Source organism: Synchytrium microbalum (assembly GCF_006535985.1).
Source record: "Synchytrium microbalum strain JEL517 chromosome Unknown SmJEL517_scf0002, whole genome shotgun sequence".
NCBI lineage: Eukaryota > Fungi > Chytridiomycota > Chytridiomycetes > Synchytriales > Synchytriaceae > Synchytrium > Synchytrium microbalum.
Window position 1 is genome coordinate 1,276,714 of NW_022158351.1, and position 16,380 is coordinate 1,293,093.

Here is a 16,380-nt window from a genome sequence, read left to right on the forward strand (position 1 = left end):
TGTTATTAGAGATGAATTCAAAGAGCTTAAAGCAAAGAAGGATGGTGGTGGTAATTCAGAAGCTGAAATGATCAAGGTGCACCCCAGCATACGTTGCAATCTGTCTTTTTGCTACACAGCCCAAACCTCTTTAAATGTCAGTACCTTACACATTACACAATTTCAACAGTATCGTGCTCAGCTAGACGCAGAACGCGAGTCAAAACTGAAAAAGCACAAGAGCAAGGACTCCAAGAAGAAGAAAAAGAAGAAAAAGGCATCTTCTAGTAAAGGCAAATCCTCATCATCAAGCAAACATAAACGAAAGCATGATTCGTCTGACTCGGACGACTCATCAGATACGGAGTCTAACTTTGATGATGAACATCGTAAAAAGTCTCCTAGACGAGAGGATGGTGAGGTTAGCGATCAAACGACATCATCGTCGTCTACTAAACAGAAGAAGAAGACAAAGAAGAGGAGGAAGACGTCTGATGATGATAATAGTAATGGTAGCGATGATGAAAAGCATAAAAGGATTAAAAAGTCAAAGGATGAGGTGCTAGTGGACAAGACGACGAGGAAAAGGGATTATTCGTCTAAGTCTCCTTAGTCAAGGATTGGCACAGGGAGCTGTGCAATTGCATTTCACATTTTGTAAATACTCGACAAAACACTCAAATAGCAATACGTGTAAGATTTGACGGAAACGTGTATGCGCGTACAGTGGGCATGTTTGAACACGTTTTTTGTGCTCTTTGCGAGGAGAAGCTAGCGTGATATTTTCGCGAAACCAATGGTAATTGTTTTGGGGAGTAAAATGGTAGTTTCTCATACCACCTGGAAGTTTAAACAAAACCTGCGTCCAAATAAAGGGTCAACAAATCAAGTCACCCTCCAAGAACAGAAAAGGAAGTCTTTATAACAAGAGAAGTTATCTTATTGGATTTATACCATTTTCAATGTCATCTCATATGTTTAATACCTACTAATCCTTCTTCTTCCCTACTCTTTGACAGGGCTTCCAAACATCAACGACATTTAAAATCCAAATCCAGCAAAACAAGGATGTCATCGTGTACAGTAGCCAAGACCATAATCAGCACTCTCTTCGAAAATCAATTCGCTCCTGTCTGTCGTCCTGATGAAGAATCTGGAGGCATCAATATCTTCACAGTCACGACATCTCAAGCTGCCGATTCAATCATATCAATCATCAACTCTGTCAATGATGCATCCAAGGAACGTATCCGAGTCGTTGGATTTGATATGCAAACTCGAAAATATCGTCCTACTGATCTTGAATATGATGGTAAGCTGTGATTATCGGATTATCGCGTGATTGTGAGTGATTGTGACGTGTTGCTCAAATTTGATCAGGGATGCCTATTCATCTCATTCTAATCCTGGAATTGTTTTAGATACTCCATCAATCTTGACTTTGGCACTCTCTCCGGAATTGGTCATTGTGTTTGCCGTATGCAACATGAAAGAGAGGTAGACAGCTTGATTACAAAGGGCTCTAATGCTTTGCTATCTAATCCTTAGATTCGCCGCATGTGCCTTCGATGGACCACTACAGAAACACTCTTCCAACCATTCCGATTGTCTCGAGAATTGAAACACTTGCTTCGAGACAAGAGGATTGTCAAGGCTGGTGTCAATGCTCAACGATACGCAGACAAGATGTTTGAACATTATGGATTCGATGTGAGTTGTGTAGGAATTCGGTGGAAATGTTATAAGATGTTGGGGGTATTGTTGTAATATGACGGGCATGCTTGGTAGTGACTTCTTTGTCGTCACACCTTTTATACTTAGATTACCTCAGTCGTTGACTACGAAGTTGTCACTCGTGGATTGGGTATACCAAACCGTTCCCTTTCTGCTCTCTCCTGGATGGTGAGCTTGCTTGATGTTTCTCCTTGAAACCCCACATCTACAGACGCACTTGCAAGCACCCATATACTTTTATGCTAGTACAACAATGCAACTACTCAATCTGGAAGGCTATTCAGGAAGATCAATTGGGACATGAATCCCAAAACACTCAGTGTGTCTGCACTCATGTTTACAGCCAACAATGCAGCAAAGAACTTGCTTCTATTTGACAAGATTATTCACAAGCCTTCTACTACTGCTGCTACAGCAAATGGTCCCAGTGAGAAGCATATGGCCAATGGTGTTGGATCAAAGGGTTGAATTCGGCTAATCGCAAAAGGAGCTAGTGTATATATGGAGATGAAAGAGGTTGCAAGAAATTGGAAATAGTTGCTTTTATTATTATTTGCGTAAGCTTTGTAAGTAGCGATTGTATCTAGCAAAAAAGTTTGCACTTGCCATGAAGGAAATGGTTCGAGTGCTTGAAGTGAATTAAAGCGAATCAAAGCAGAAAGTCACGCGTCATCCAATACTCTTCCCGTATTACCCATTCCTCCTTCATCGTGATATATAAAACACCAACAAAATGTCCAAGCCACACTCACACGATTTTCTTGAACGCCTCCCTTTTTTTCTATCATTCTTTGTTTCATCAACGAGGACGCTTAACCTGCCCAGACTCTTCTACGAAGACGACGAGGCAGCCATTAAGCTAGTTGGACAGTCACAGAAGAGTACACCAACCCTTTTATTACACTTTTCGCATTCTTGATTTGCCCAAGATGCAGATTTTTGTAAAGGTATGCAATGCTGAACAGAGTTGGTGTAGTAGATTCAATTATATAAATATACTAATTACATATTTTAATGATCTAGACTCTCACTGGCAAGGTACATACTCGAACGGATGGATAAGCTTTCATTTGATGAAAAAAGCAACCAGATTTTGTGCTCAACAACCAACTTGTATACTTAGACCATTACTTTGGAAGTCGAGTCATCCGACACCATTGACAATGTCAAGGCCAAAATTCAAGACAAGGAAGTGAGTATTATTGAAGTAGTGGTTGATGCCATGGTTAAGCTCGACATGTGCTAAACGTTATTTTATTTCAAATAGGGTATTCCCCCAGACCAGCAACGATTGATTTTTGCTGGAAAGCAACTTGAGGACGGTCGTACCCTGTCAGGTTAGTTGTCGGCGCAACTCTGGGCTCCGTGCATATGTCGCTTTTTTTGCTCATTCTCATCCAACGACCATATTCACACTAGACTACAACATCCAAAAGGAATCAACCCTCCATCTAGTCCTCCGCTTACGTGGTGGTGGTAAAAAGCGAAAGAAAAAGACCTACACCACTCCCAAAAAGATCAAACACAAGCGCAAAAAGACTAAATTGGCAATCTTGAAATACTACAAGGTTGAAGATGGAAGCTTGAAGGTTACCCGCCTTCGTCGTGAATGTCCTCAAGACACTTGTGGTGCCGGTGTCTTTATGGCGTTCCACAAGAACCGTCAATACTGTGGTCGTTGTGGTTTGACTTATACTTTCACCAAAGATCAAGTTGCAAAGTAAACATGGTTTGAGAGGGATATGAAGGAGGGAAGAGGATTATAAGGAGTTTGGTCGTCATGAATTGAAGATGGATTGATGGATGCAAAAATTTATAAACCCAGCTTTTTTTGTAATAAGCTTCCCTTTTTCGCCTGCTTGGAAGCATAAAAGTCAGTCTACAGATATTCAAGTAGTGCTTTGACGTTGGTTGTGTGGGGAATGGAGCTCGCGTGGTTGCTATTTGCAAGTGGTTTGTTCAAGCGAACCCCTATCCAACTACTTGAAGCATGTTTCGACTTATGATTTTCATAGGACGCTCGTGATCTCAATGATAACGTTGGTGAAGTGCATTACGCAGAGGATACGCTACGTTAGACCCACGATTACGTAGGTTACCGTAGATGCTCCTCAGTGGCTTAGGACCAATGCACCGCACCCCAGTGGATGTTTGTGGCTCGAAACCCAGCGACTTTTTTTGCAGATCTTTTTTTTTCTCATTCGAAAGGAACAACATCCAAACCTCGAAAAAGCAAGAAAAATGCCATATTTTTACATGTGAAATAGCGCGTCCAAGGAACGTTTTCTGCCTTTTATGCCACATACATGTTTTCCCACATCTTGCTTGCTCAGTTGCGAGAGCCACCAATGGGTAGTTGGCCTAGCGATTGAACCATCTAGTGAGCTTCATTGCTCATCCGCGAGCAATGCTTCGAAATGATCTAAAAACGGGTGGTCAAAAGAATCGAACAGGCTTTGTAGTCCTCGACCTTTGTATTGATCAATAATAAGTAACTGATAAAAGAAACAGCCATTATGTCCAGCATTTAAAACAACTGTTTTTTCGCAACAACTGCAGTTATGCTGTTTCGCTCCCCCTACTACTTCTACTTCTTTGACTTGAATTCTAACCCATTCGGAGACCCAGGCGACGTATAACTGGCTATTGGGTCAAGGCAAGAGGAGGGTTAGTTTCTTGTTGATGATATACCAAAACCATTCAAATCCTTCACGCTTGCCTTTTCTGGAGTACCAGGTTGTTTTCCACCTTCCAACTGTTTCTTTCTGTTTTCCAATTCTAATCGTTGCTTTTCTAAGTTCTCCTTCATCTCCTTATGCCGCGCGTACAACTAGATTGTGATTTACAGTGTGTTTTGGTTAGAAGGTTCTCAAGAAGAATTCAAGGAGTCACATCATCGCAATGCAAAACAACAAAATAACCAACATCATATCCACATACCTCTTCTTCAGATTGCTTGAGCTTGGATTCTTTCTCGGCAACCTTTTGTTGGAAGACTGCCTTCATTTCGGCTTCCATCTTTGACATCTTTTGCTCGTGAGCAGCTTTTTCTTCATCAAATTTGCCCGTAGCTCCACTACATAGGCAGAAGAAGAGTTATTATGGTAGTGAAGCACCATGTTGAGTTTGAGTAAATGGTGAACCTCGAAGCCTCAAAAAACTTCCCAGTGCCCGTATATATGCGGCAAAGGCTACACGCCCTCGATAATCGAGCTTCCACATCAACGCATTCGAAAAACACTATACACTTACGCAGGTCCCTTCTTGGAGGCTAGCAGAGCCAACTTTTCAGATCTGTAATTCTCATACAACATTTCATCCGTGAATTCCCTCAATTCTTCCATATGTGTTCGAACAAGCATTTGACGGAGTTTGACGAAATCACAGTGATCTTCATTATCCACTTCAATGATTCCCCAAGGATATTTGCGACCTCTGACTTTTCGACCTGCCACATCATATTCCTTCTCGCTACCGACTACTGCGAACGGAATACGTGACTAGAGTAAAAGAGCTTGGAGTTATAATGGGAAGTGATTGGTTGTCGAAACGTAAGGTGTCCTGTTCAAGTGACGCGAGCAAAAAAAGTAACATTTTCATACTATGAATGCCATTTTACCTTGATTTCCTTGTTTTCTTGAACCGTGTCATTATCATCGTTATCATACATTGGAGGAGTCCATGTTTCAATCTTGTGGAAGGCCAGGTCCTCCAAAATCTAACCGGTAACATGTTTGTCAATCAGCATTGTCACGACGCAAAAAGAAACAACGTCTATATATTATAATCCTTACTCTTGCTTTGAAGGCCTTGACTTCCTCTTCTGTCAGAGTATCTGATTTGGCAATCACTGGAATGAGATTGACACGAGTACACAATCGTTTCATGAATTCGATGTCCAGTGGTCTCAATCTAAAATTCAATAGTTATCATGAGTTAGCGATATGAAAAATTAACGTCTATTGCAGGTGTGGATTTGTACTCACGAGTGACCTGTGGGTGCAACAAAGTATACCAAAGCATGAACTCTAGTATCTGCCATCTTTTTTCGATTGACTCTGTTTTCTTGTTCCATGTATGCATCATATCTTGCAGTGATATTCTCTAGTACGGGTTTCCAGCATTCATCATTGTTCATGGCGTCTCCAAATCCAGGTGTAGCAATCACAGTCAGTTTTAATTTGACGCCGTTCTCGTCCAAATCTACGAGTAGTGGAGATGATGTATGTGTGAGTTTCTTAATGGAGAAAAAAATAGTTACGATAGAAGAATGTAAACCTGTAGTGACTGTTTGCATATCGACGGTTTTGGGTTGTTCTACACTTGGTTCTTTAAGTTCTTTAGGGGCGTAAAGAGGAGTGTTGAAGAGAGTGTTGACGAGCGTGGATTTGCCCAGACCAGATTCACCTATTTGCATATTATATGCCTGTGAGCATTTCTGCACAGAAATACACTCATGAGGTATAGGAGAGCAAATATGGAAGACGGGCAGCAGCTGATGATCATACCAACGACCATCATGGTAAATTGGAAGCCCTTCTTGATGGATTTTCGATGAACCTGATTCGGCAAGTTGGCGAAACCAACATAGCCCATCAGTTTCTTCTTTGTGATTGGGATCTGCGAGAAGGAAACGATACGGATTAGAATTTCAAGTAGAACTGTAAACGTTGACCGAGCAGAAATGGAATTGATGTTCAAGACAAGGTTTAAAAATCGGTCTGCGAACTACATACCTGTGCCACGGCTGTTTAAAGCGTTCGCGTTAAAAGAGTAGCGAAGAATATTAGTACATTGACAATTAGAGATGCGATCGTTCGTTGCTAATACGACTGCTGTCTTCCCACGTCCTCGTTGTTCATCAATCAACCAAAGCGAAATTGCAGTAGACGATATTCAGTAACTGGGCGACTTTATTCCCAGTGGATTTCGTACCTGACATGACTGGCAAACTGGATTATGGCCTACGGAAGCGATACTGGGCTCTATTTTGCCCCTTGCCTAGCACTGGATGACCTGGCAGCGGAATTATCAGCATAGCGACAGAAACAGGTAAATTCAAACACTTAGACCTACAATATTAAAGCGATGAAGGCCTGCTATCAATCCGCTATAGTCAGCCTGAGTGCAGCTTGTTTCCTTCAGCCCTTTTATTGCTTCCGACTGTTTGTTTGCGGTCTTTGGTAAAATGTGGTGGGCGCTGTTGAATAATAATAAGCAACTGTAGGAAGAACCAACCTTTCGCACTATAAACTACTCGGTTGAATCGGTAATTTCGTCAATCAAATTACACTTCTAATCGAATCATCCGCGAATGACGCGTTAAAATCGCATGGAAATGCTTCAACGTCAGCCGATGACCATCCAAAGCACTTCAAAGAGAACATGTGAAGAGGCAGACGCCTTTTAAAAACGCGGCCATTCACCATCCACAAGCACATATCACCTTCCAAAACCCAGATACACCCGCAGAGCTCGTAAGAGAGACGATGAGGGACAAACTTTTCTTACTCGACAATGGATTAGAGTTTTGCAAACTATTTTATCATAACGATCTGTTAGGCATCATCATATCCCGTGATCCTTCACCTCCGAGCTGAATTTGTGATGTTGGTGATGGTGCTTCTGGTATTGTTCCTGCTGTATCTGTTATATTTGAAGCTGAAGCTGCCTCTTGTTGTTGTTGTTGTGTGTATGCTCTGGACGCCGTGCTCGCACGTGGGGTTGGACCTTCCGGTGTTGAAACTCCATTAAGCACATTAACAATCGACAAGTGCACGCTCTGGCTAGTGGCGGACCCAAGCCTCGTTCCTGGATCCATTCGTCTTCGTAGAGTCTTTCGCATGGCGGCGTCGACTTCTTCGGGAGACTTGAAGCTAGGTGAGATTTGTGTTGATGGTGATTTGGCTCGGTTGAGTGTATGATAGGATGGAGATGTTGGAGAATGACCAGTAATTCTTGGTGGTGATAAGGTGGCATACGATCCCGCTGCTGGGACACTTGCCTTTCGTGCAGGGCTTGTGGATATAGCCGGTGGAAGTGGTGGTCTTGTTGACACGACGGGTGATTCAGATACCAGGGTACTAGCTTTTGCATCCGATGGAACCATCGCAATAGTAGACTGTACCACTGATGTGTTGGGAGATTCGGCCTCTTCATCAGCGAATCGAGCCTCCAGATTATTTCCAGTCTTGGCCAGTTCTCTGACAATGTCAACGTCTGATGGATAAACTTGGGTATAGAGATACCGTATGATCATGCTCGGTAGTAGACAAGCGACCACTGCACATAGCAACGATATCCAGAATTGCACTTCATAGAAGAGCACCTTGTCAACCCGATATATCGATGCACTTATAAACTGGGAATAGATGGCCGTCCACAGGAAAAATGAAAGCATCGATAGAAACAATACAACGACAGTGATGAGCGTCCAGTGTTTAACATTCATAAGAATGTAGATGTTGACCACCACAATAGCATACGAAGCTACTGCTGTTCCCAATATTGCCAGATCTTCGTCGTGTCCACGATGGTCAACAAATGCGGTCGAGAACAAGAGCTGGGCGGTAAAGAAGCACACTATCGAATGCCATATTCCTTCCACCGTAAACAATACGAATCTCCGTATCGTATACAGAGACATGAATAGGCCTTGGTAGTACAATTGTGGAGAAGTCATCAGATATTCCGGTGGACAGTCTTGGTCAAAAATACCTAAATGCAAAAAATCGTCAATACCCTTTTCGAACGTATGCGGTTCACATTTCAAGCTTTACATACCCATAACAAGTGGTGGCAATGAAGTGAAGACGAGATTGTACAGCATGATGAAGGTGAAGTCGTATAAAATCGTACTTGAGAAACCGCAATAAATCTGAAACCAGAATAAGGTGAACGTCCAAGTGAAGTTCTTGTAGAAGAAATTGAGGATGGTTTCCTATAGGAAAGCATTTTCATTGACCTGCGCTCTTTTTTTTGCTGGCACCCAACCACAGACTTACCGAAGTTCTATAATAACTCCAATGTCCATGAACAAGAAGTAACTTGGTCAAGAATCGAAACTGACCGATGACATAATCAGACGACATGGCAGCTTGTAGACCTTCTTGACCAGCGATACCAACGCCCACATCTGCTTCTTGAATCATAGACACGTCATTAGCACCATCACCAACAGCTAAACAAATAGCAGCCAATCCCAATTTGACAAGTCTAACAACTTGAGCCTTTTGCTTCGGAGATGCACGACAGCATACTACAGAAGTGCATCGTACTCCCAATTCCAAAAATTGAGCTCGGAACTCTTTCACAGCCAATACGTCCCGTAATGCGTCTCCTTCAACGACAAGCCCAATATTGTCCTTCTGTAGGGACAAATTCAAAGCTTCTGCGACTTGGATACCGGCATCGTTTGCATTCGCGGATGCTCTTATAACGGCTAAAGTTTGGTCTCGAGTGAAGAGATTTGACGCAAAGGCAATGTTTATAGCAGTTTCCATCTTGTCACCAGTCAAGACCCATACTTTGATACCGGCTCCACGGAGTAATTCAATAGCCTCGGGTACACCGTCTTGTAATCGATCTTCAATCGCGGTGGCACCAAGTAGATGGAAATCTCGTTCAGCTATATCGGCGACCTGCTCTAATGCTTCAGCTCGATTCACGAGAGCTGATGAAGCTTCGGCATATGATTTGGACCAAGCTTCGTATTCCGAAAGTGGCATTTCTCGGTGAGCAATCACCAGTGTTCGTAAACCTTCGTTTGCAAATTCACTTAGATGCACAAAGGTGTCTCTCTGCTGGTCATGCTGGCTTTCATGGAGTCGAGCCAAAAGAATATTATCGGCTCCTTTACAAAATATCATGATTTTGCCTTCTGGCGTCCTGACTATTACCGACATTCGTTTACGAGCACTTGTGAATTCCATGACGTGTAATACCTTGAATCTCATCATCTGTCCTAAAACTTGAATAGTCACATCGTCCAAGGCTTTGCTCTTGTATATAAATCCCAACTCGCAAGCTGCTTTGACGAGTGCTAGCTCATCGGGCGACTGAGCTTGGTATTTTGGCGGATTTCCGCCAGTTGGAGTTGGCACGGTATGGCATATTGCCAGCACGGTGAAAAATTGTTTTATCAATGACGATTGGGAATTGTCAACCATTAGGTCGGGATATAATTTGTCATCGATAAAGGCGGGAATGGGTGGCGCATATTCTGGAATGTATCGAGCACCTTGCGTTCTCATCGTGTTTGCTAATGCTTGTATCTCTGGCGATGAAACTGCAGTGCCGTCAGTTGATGATGTGTCTTTGGATAACTCTGCTCTAGGTATTCCGTATATGACACCACCAATGCTGCAACGGCGAAACTCCATCTTGTTCTGCGTCAATGTTCCAGTCTGTTTATCAGACAATGTTAGAAGGAGGCCCAAAAAAAACAAGAACATCCAGCCTCGTTTACCTTGTCTGAAAACAAGAACTCTATCTGTCCGGCATCATCTGATATCGTCCAATTCTTTGGTATACATGGCTGGTCGATTTCCGGATCATACATGTCTACATCTTGATAGATGAAATAGGCCTGAATCGTTTTGACAATCTAATTGGTGTTTGGAAATGGTCAAGTCCTAATACCATTGTTGAATGTCTGATAGCGTTCACTCACTTCCATCGTGATGTATAGTGAAATCGGCACAATGTTTTGAAACATGATCATGGAGGCCCAAAACGTGAAAAGTGTCATACCGGAAACTGTTATATCGAGAGAAATCCATGGCACTGACTGAGATATCCAAGCCTCAACGTTTCTCGAGTTCAAAGCAGCAACAATGGCACAGATGGCAATCAAAATCGCGAAGTTGAGTAAAATTTGGACATTCATTAGCCTATCAATGCGACTGCGTTTGCTAGGTGTCTTGCCACCATTCAACATGACTTTGGTCTCATATCCAGTAAACAAGACGAGTCCAATCACCCATTCCGTGTTTCTCAAAGTTGATCCTCTCAACAGGATGTTATCTATGTTTATGGGTTCTGTTGTGGAATCTGCTGGTATATCGGTCAGTTGAGGTTGAGTGGATAATTGAGCGTCCAGACTCATTCTGCGTGGTTGCCATTTCGAGTTCTTAGGTGGTACAACCATGAGTCCAGTATAAGAATATAGGTTCAATGTCGGTGGTTCAGAATCACAGTAAAAATTCAGGGTCGTGCATTCTTGAGCTGTCGTCACGTTCATGGTAGGTCTCAACGCCCGGCGAAGCTTGAGATTAGATTCACCGTCCAGATTCTTGGTTTCGATGTAACAAGCTCCTTCTGAATCTGAGGACGATAGTACTACCACATCGGCAGGTATAGGCTCGTCTGATTTTAAATAAACAATGTCTCCGACGAAGATATCCTTCCATAACGTGGTCCTCCATCCTTGAGGAGCTGGATTTTGGTCTGAAGCTGATTTTGACGGCCGCCTCTTGTCACCAGCATGTTTCTGAGCTGCAGCCAGCGTCGCTTTTGCACTAGTTCGAGCACCATAATCCCCGGGAGAAATCCAATACTGAACATGGTCATAAACGGTACCGGGTGCTTGCGGCAAGTTCACGTTATTCCAAGGAGATTCCAACGTTAACGCTATCGAGTTATTGACGAATTTGTCCGCGTTTTGTCGTCTTACATCCTCTATAGCGTCTTTCAACGCCGTAGCAGCTATAATCACCATAAGCGGGAGTGCTGCGAGCACTGGGTTGAAGACCTGGAAGACAGCTTGTCCTTGCAAAACGACCAGCAACAAAAAGTACCTACAGCGTTATGTGTGAGCCATTGGTAGCTTGGTGACGAGAAACGAGGGACGGACTCACAGATTTGCAATCTATCAAAAACAAATTCAAGAATTAGCCAACAGAAGTGGATGATAAAAAACTGATCAGCAACAAATACCTTTCTAAACTGCTCAGCCAAGTTCTTTGGCACGAACGTCAGGACGGTGTATTTGGACGTCCTGACTGCATTAACAGGAAATATGGGTTGAGAGTGTAATGGCTGGTTGGGAATTTGTGAAGCAACACAAACTCTTCGTCTTCTTCCAATCTTTGTGACAACCTTTTCCACGGTGTCCATATCTAGATCTCCAGGCACTGGAGCCCCGATTCCAATTCGACCAAAGAATCTGCGACATTTCCAAAACAAGCTCTCCTCGTCGCCGTCATCAGACTAGATAGATACGAGTATCAGGAATAAATGTTGTAAAAACTGTGCCGCAAAGCAAATACCGTAGGCATAGTTGGTGAGTTGTTGCGACTATGCTATATTTCTGGCTCCATATGATTCCCAAATTGCGAAAGACTCTGACCAGAAAACCCCAGAATGTATTTAGCTTTGGTTGAGAACCGGAAGATTGATTCGTCACGGATTGTGGATAGAGTTCGAACAATAAAGTGCTAGAGAATCGAATAGGCTGGTGCTGCATAAGAGCGTCTGAATACCATTACTGGTTCATTGGTTGTTCAACAATTGTGACTGCCTGTCGCACTCGGTTTAGATGAATGAGTATCTGCTTACATGACAAAAGAGCAGATCTTCACAGTTCGTTGCCATGATTTGATTATCTCTCTCTGTGATATTGTAGCGAGACGATCAAAACTGCTGTTCCTTGCCGTTATTGCGTCCAAAAGTCCTACGAACACAACTTGAAAAGTTGCGACACAACACCACCCTGACACGTTTCTAAGTTTGATGGCGCCAACCTTATTGAATTCGTAGATAGATAAATGTGGAGATGGACCTCGTGGCTCCCTCCTCACTCTTGGTGCCAGCTCCCATCAACGACATAGGACTGAGATCTTCAAAAGACAATGCCTCATTCAACACAACCAGCACCAAAGAAGCCAAACCAGCTGCTGTTGGTGCTAGTGGATTGTCACGTCATGGAGTTGCAAGGCACAGCACGATGCGAAAGGTTTGTGCAAATTGTCTGACATCAACATTTTGTATGCAGTGAGCTTTTGCTCAAATTTGACCCAGAGAGAGTATGGAGAGTCTTGATCCTGTAGCTCACTTTGAAAATTTTCGTAGCTGCTCAAGCACAAGACTGTTGGCGTTCTTGGTGGTATAGCGCTGCTTGTGAACTCAATGGCTGGACCAGGACTACCTCAAGTAAATCTATAGTTGCGTTCACAGATCTCATCTTTTCAGGATTTCTTATCTGAACCCATTTCGTAGGCTGCCGGCATGTATCAACAGAACGGATGGTTGTATCCAACGGTCGCTTTTTTGCTCTACGCAATCTTGACAGCATTGTGCTCCATGTTCGTCATAGAAGCAATGCAATCAATACCAGGGAATGTGAGTCTGAACTTTCTGGCGCATTGCTGAACGGATTGCGGAAGGGTTCTCACCATATTGCAACCTCTCTCAACCCACAGAAACACTTTCAAGGAACGGTTGAATATGGAACATTGATCAATTTCTATTTCTCAGACAACTTTTCTCACATTCTGGGACAGTTGTTTCTGTATTGCTCGTTACAGTCGACTTCCATTGCTTCAATCGTCACTGCATCGCAAACGTTTGATTCGATACTGATTGATATATTCCACAGAGTGAGTGTGGAGAGAGTCTAGTTGGGACGGCCAGAACACAGCAAACTAAATGATTTATTGACGTAGACCTGTGGACTTTCGTTCAGAAGTGGTTGGGTCTGCGTGTCTCAAACCACGTCAGCAAACTCTCCGTTTGGCGATGAGCTAATGGTATTCACTGGGGGGTTCTTGGTAGGCTGCTTCTGACCTGCATCGCTTTGTCATTTTCACTTGTATCTCATCAGCATGTTTTGTTAAAGGTTGTTTTGCTATTGGTGATTCCATTATCGAGGATGAATCTTGACGACAATATCAATTTTCAAATATGTGAGAAACTATCATTTGTAATTTACCGTCCTTTTCATTAACCAGCTTCATCTTCAGGGGGCTTCATTGCAACGTTAGTCATATACGCCATATGGATTATCAACTCTATCGTGTTGGGAATGAGTAGCAGTAATGGACTTCCAGCAGCCGAAGCTTCGCCGTCACTCGGTGCAGTAACTGGAATTGTCATGTTGAATTACGCTGTCGCGGCAACGATCCCATCATGGGTGAATGTAAAGCGGCGACAAGTCAATGTTTCTGGATCTGTGTGGTCGAGTGTTCTAATTTCATTATTCTCATATATTGCTCTCGGAGTGCTTCGTAAGTGATACTAGCTTTTTTAAGACTTGATATGCACAAGCTTGCTTGTGTATCAATAGCTCATTTGGTGTTTTTTACCTAGCTGCCTTGGCGCTGGACTTGTCAAACGGAAACCTCCTTACGGCGATGGCATCCAAGGGCATGCTGGGACGAGTCACTGGTTACATGTTCTCCATTGTGGTCTTGGTGTTCTCAATCCCAGTCTTCTTCTTTGTGTCGAAAGCCAATCTGGTCCAAAACGATTTAGCTCGCCCATGTATGATATCAAAAGATCAGTCTTGTAATTATCGAATCTCTAATTTTCACTTTTTTGTCAGCCGTCGCGACAATTTTCTCTCATGTGCTGCCTTGGATTATATCAATCTTCTTCCAGACCGGAACAACAATCAATACCTTTATTGCTTTCACCTCTTTGATTTTCGTGTCGATTGGTAAGCCATTGTGACTCGTTTACAGCCAAAACAAGCAATGTCAAAATTTGTTCAAATTAGCCAACTTTGCAATACCATTGGCCATATACCTAAAATGTCTGAGATTCCGAGTGTCGTATAACACTGCTAGGCGTAAGTGTTATTTGTAATCCATTTGTAAACTTCTCTTTTTAACCTGTTCAACTAAACTATAGAGCTCACACCTCGTCAACGGAACCTTCTAAAAAAGATTCATATTGCCTCCAAAGCCATAAACCGATTCCTTGATATTGCCCAGCAAGAGATCGAAAACAAACAACGAGTCAACCCATCTCACCTAGCCCTCCCGCTGTCTGCTTCATCGGGAACCGCAACACCTGATCATGTAGACACGCCGATATTTACAATCAACAGCCCAGCTGAAAAGCCGATAAGCCTTCTTCGTGAAACTTTACCGCCTCCAGCGAAAGTGCTATCTCAAGAGTCAACACCCAGACTGGCAAGTTTTGAATTAGAACGAGGAGGCAGTTTCCATACTGGGTCGTTTCAGACAGGTACTTTGCAGAATACTGCCAACAGGAGAAAAGTTTTGATTCTTGATAATTCACCGGCTTCCGTAAGTTATCTTTATTATACTTTCTTGTTGCCTTGACATGGGATCAAGCAGCGACTGAAACTTATATTAACCAACTGTAGGGATCGCCAATGAAAGCATCTCCACTGCGTATTGAATCAAGATTATCCAACGATATTGTGCCAGACATTTCACCATCAACGCCATCCCAGGGTCGACTTCGTCCAGCTCTCATAGCTCCCACATCACCATCTCGGCCAGCATCGCTACTAGACGCCAGCGCCATGGTTACGGAACCACTCGACGAGAACGACGCTGATGACGTGAGACTAGCAGCAATTGATCTCCTCATCGACGAGGACGTCCCAGATCCAGAGAATGAAAGAAAAGCAATGACTATTGCAAGATCGTTACACCGCCCATCGCATGATATGACGTATAGCCCTGAATCGATGGACGAGATGCCACCACCACCAACACTAGCTAGAAGGCTCTCAAAACTGATACGACCGATATCACATCGTTTCTCATCGCATGATAGAGAGCAGTCGCTGCAGTCTCAGCCGTCTCACCAACGAGATACATCACAGCACCCACAATCAATAGCACAGCAATCATTTGATTTACCAACAATGTCACGATCAATAAAATCGCAGGACGGGCTTGGAATAACAACAGTGGAATCCAGAACAAGAGAGAATAGTAATAGCCCGACACGTCTGTACACATCCAAACAACTTGGAACAGTAGCCGAAACATCATCACTCAAAGAACGAGAAACAGCCACATCAGCGTCCATTGCATCAGCATCCCTCGGCTCCTCTTTTGACTTGCTACGAGATGGATCACGACAAAATAGTAACTGGGTGGACAGCAAAGCTACCAATAGCACGACAAATCTATTCGGCACACCAGCAACAAGCACGAATGCACCTCTGGGAATAATAGTACAGTCTCCTACTCCTGTACCGTCATACCCTACGAATGCCAATATCTATCTTAGTGTGACTCCTACACCTTCAGCTGGTAAGCCGTCAAGTGAATTCTCGATAGCGTCAAGGCCGTCGTCAAGTCATATGTCGAGGTCGAATTCTGGATTTCCTGGAGATCATTCGGTCCAACATCATACCCGGACTTTACCAATGTAAGGATAGGGGCATGCGGAGCCTGGGTTGGGTAAACATGTATTGCAAGCTCCTGCTTGGGGGTTTTTGGCAACGCTGATATGGGAAATTTTCGTTTAGGCACCCAGAGTTCGTAGGACCCAATTTTAGGACAGTTCCCATCTGGTAAGAGGGCGAAGATATGATGCTATGATGATAAACAGTCACTGAATTTTTCGTGTGAACTCCAATATACTCATAATTTTTTCTTTCAAGGCTACCACTGAGAGGCTTCACAGTCGCTATCGTCTGCTTGTTTATAGCCAGCGGAACCACCCTGATAAGTTTATGCTACA

The 16,380-nt window shown here is 43.3% G+C and overlaps 4 protein-coding genes across 4 annotated transcripts; 2 read left to right on the top strand and 2 right to left on the bottom strand.

The window, feature by feature from the left end:
* Positions 1-2,642: 2,642 nt before the first annotated feature.
* SmJEL517_g00755 (uncharacterized protein) lies at positions 2,643-3,437 on the top strand (the record flags this gene model as incomplete). Its single annotated transcript, XM_031166684.1, has 5 exons — positions 2,643-2,660; positions 2,737-2,751; positions 2,837-2,905; positions 2,981-3,050; positions 3,133-3,437. The coding sequence occupies 5 exons, from the start codon at positions 2,643-2,645 to the stop codon at positions 3,435-3,437; spliced, it is 477 nt and encodes a 158-aa protein (XP_031027528.1).
* An 863-nt stretch (positions 3,438-4,300) lies between these two features.
* SmJEL517_g00756 (uncharacterized protein) lies at positions 4,301-6,655 on the bottom strand (the record flags this gene model as incomplete). Its single annotated transcript, XM_031166685.1, has 11 exons — positions 4,301-4,356; positions 4,405-4,543; positions 4,654-4,789; positions 4,966-5,213; positions 5,333-5,431; positions 5,508-5,625; positions 5,700-5,916; positions 5,992-6,120; positions 6,222-6,333; positions 6,450-6,460; positions 6,649-6,655. The coding sequence occupies 11 exons, from the start codon at positions 6,653-6,655 to the stop codon at positions 4,301-4,303; spliced, it is 1,272 nt and encodes a 423-aa protein (XP_031027527.1).
* A 603-nt stretch (positions 6,656-7,258) lies between these two features.
* On the bottom strand, positions 7,259-11,990 carry SmJEL517_g00757 (uncharacterized protein; the record flags this gene model as incomplete). Its single annotated transcript, XM_031166686.1, has 8 exons — positions 7,259-8,430; positions 8,497-8,653; positions 8,718-10,118; positions 10,181-10,318; positions 10,385-11,510; positions 11,571-11,581; positions 11,650-11,922; positions 11,982-11,990. The coding sequence occupies 8 exons, from the start codon at positions 11,988-11,990 to the stop codon at positions 7,259-7,261; spliced, it is 4,287 nt and encodes a 1,428-aa protein (XP_031027526.1).
* A 497-nt stretch (positions 11,991-12,487) lies between these two features.
* SmJEL517_g00758 (uncharacterized protein) lies at positions 12,488-16,069 on the top strand (the record flags this gene model as incomplete). The annotated part of the gene is made up of 12 exons (XM_031166687.1): positions 12,488-12,667; positions 12,784-12,864; positions 12,931-13,053; positions 13,134-13,310; positions 13,377-13,481; positions 13,550-13,616; positions 13,674-13,937; positions 14,020-14,193; positions 14,255-14,368; positions 14,429-14,500; positions 14,563-14,963; positions 15,044-16,069. The coding sequence occupies 12 exons, from the start codon at positions 12,488-12,490 to the stop codon at positions 16,067-16,069; spliced, it is 2,784 nt and encodes a 927-aa protein (XP_031027525.1).
* Positions 16,070-16,380: the final 311 nt, after the last annotated feature.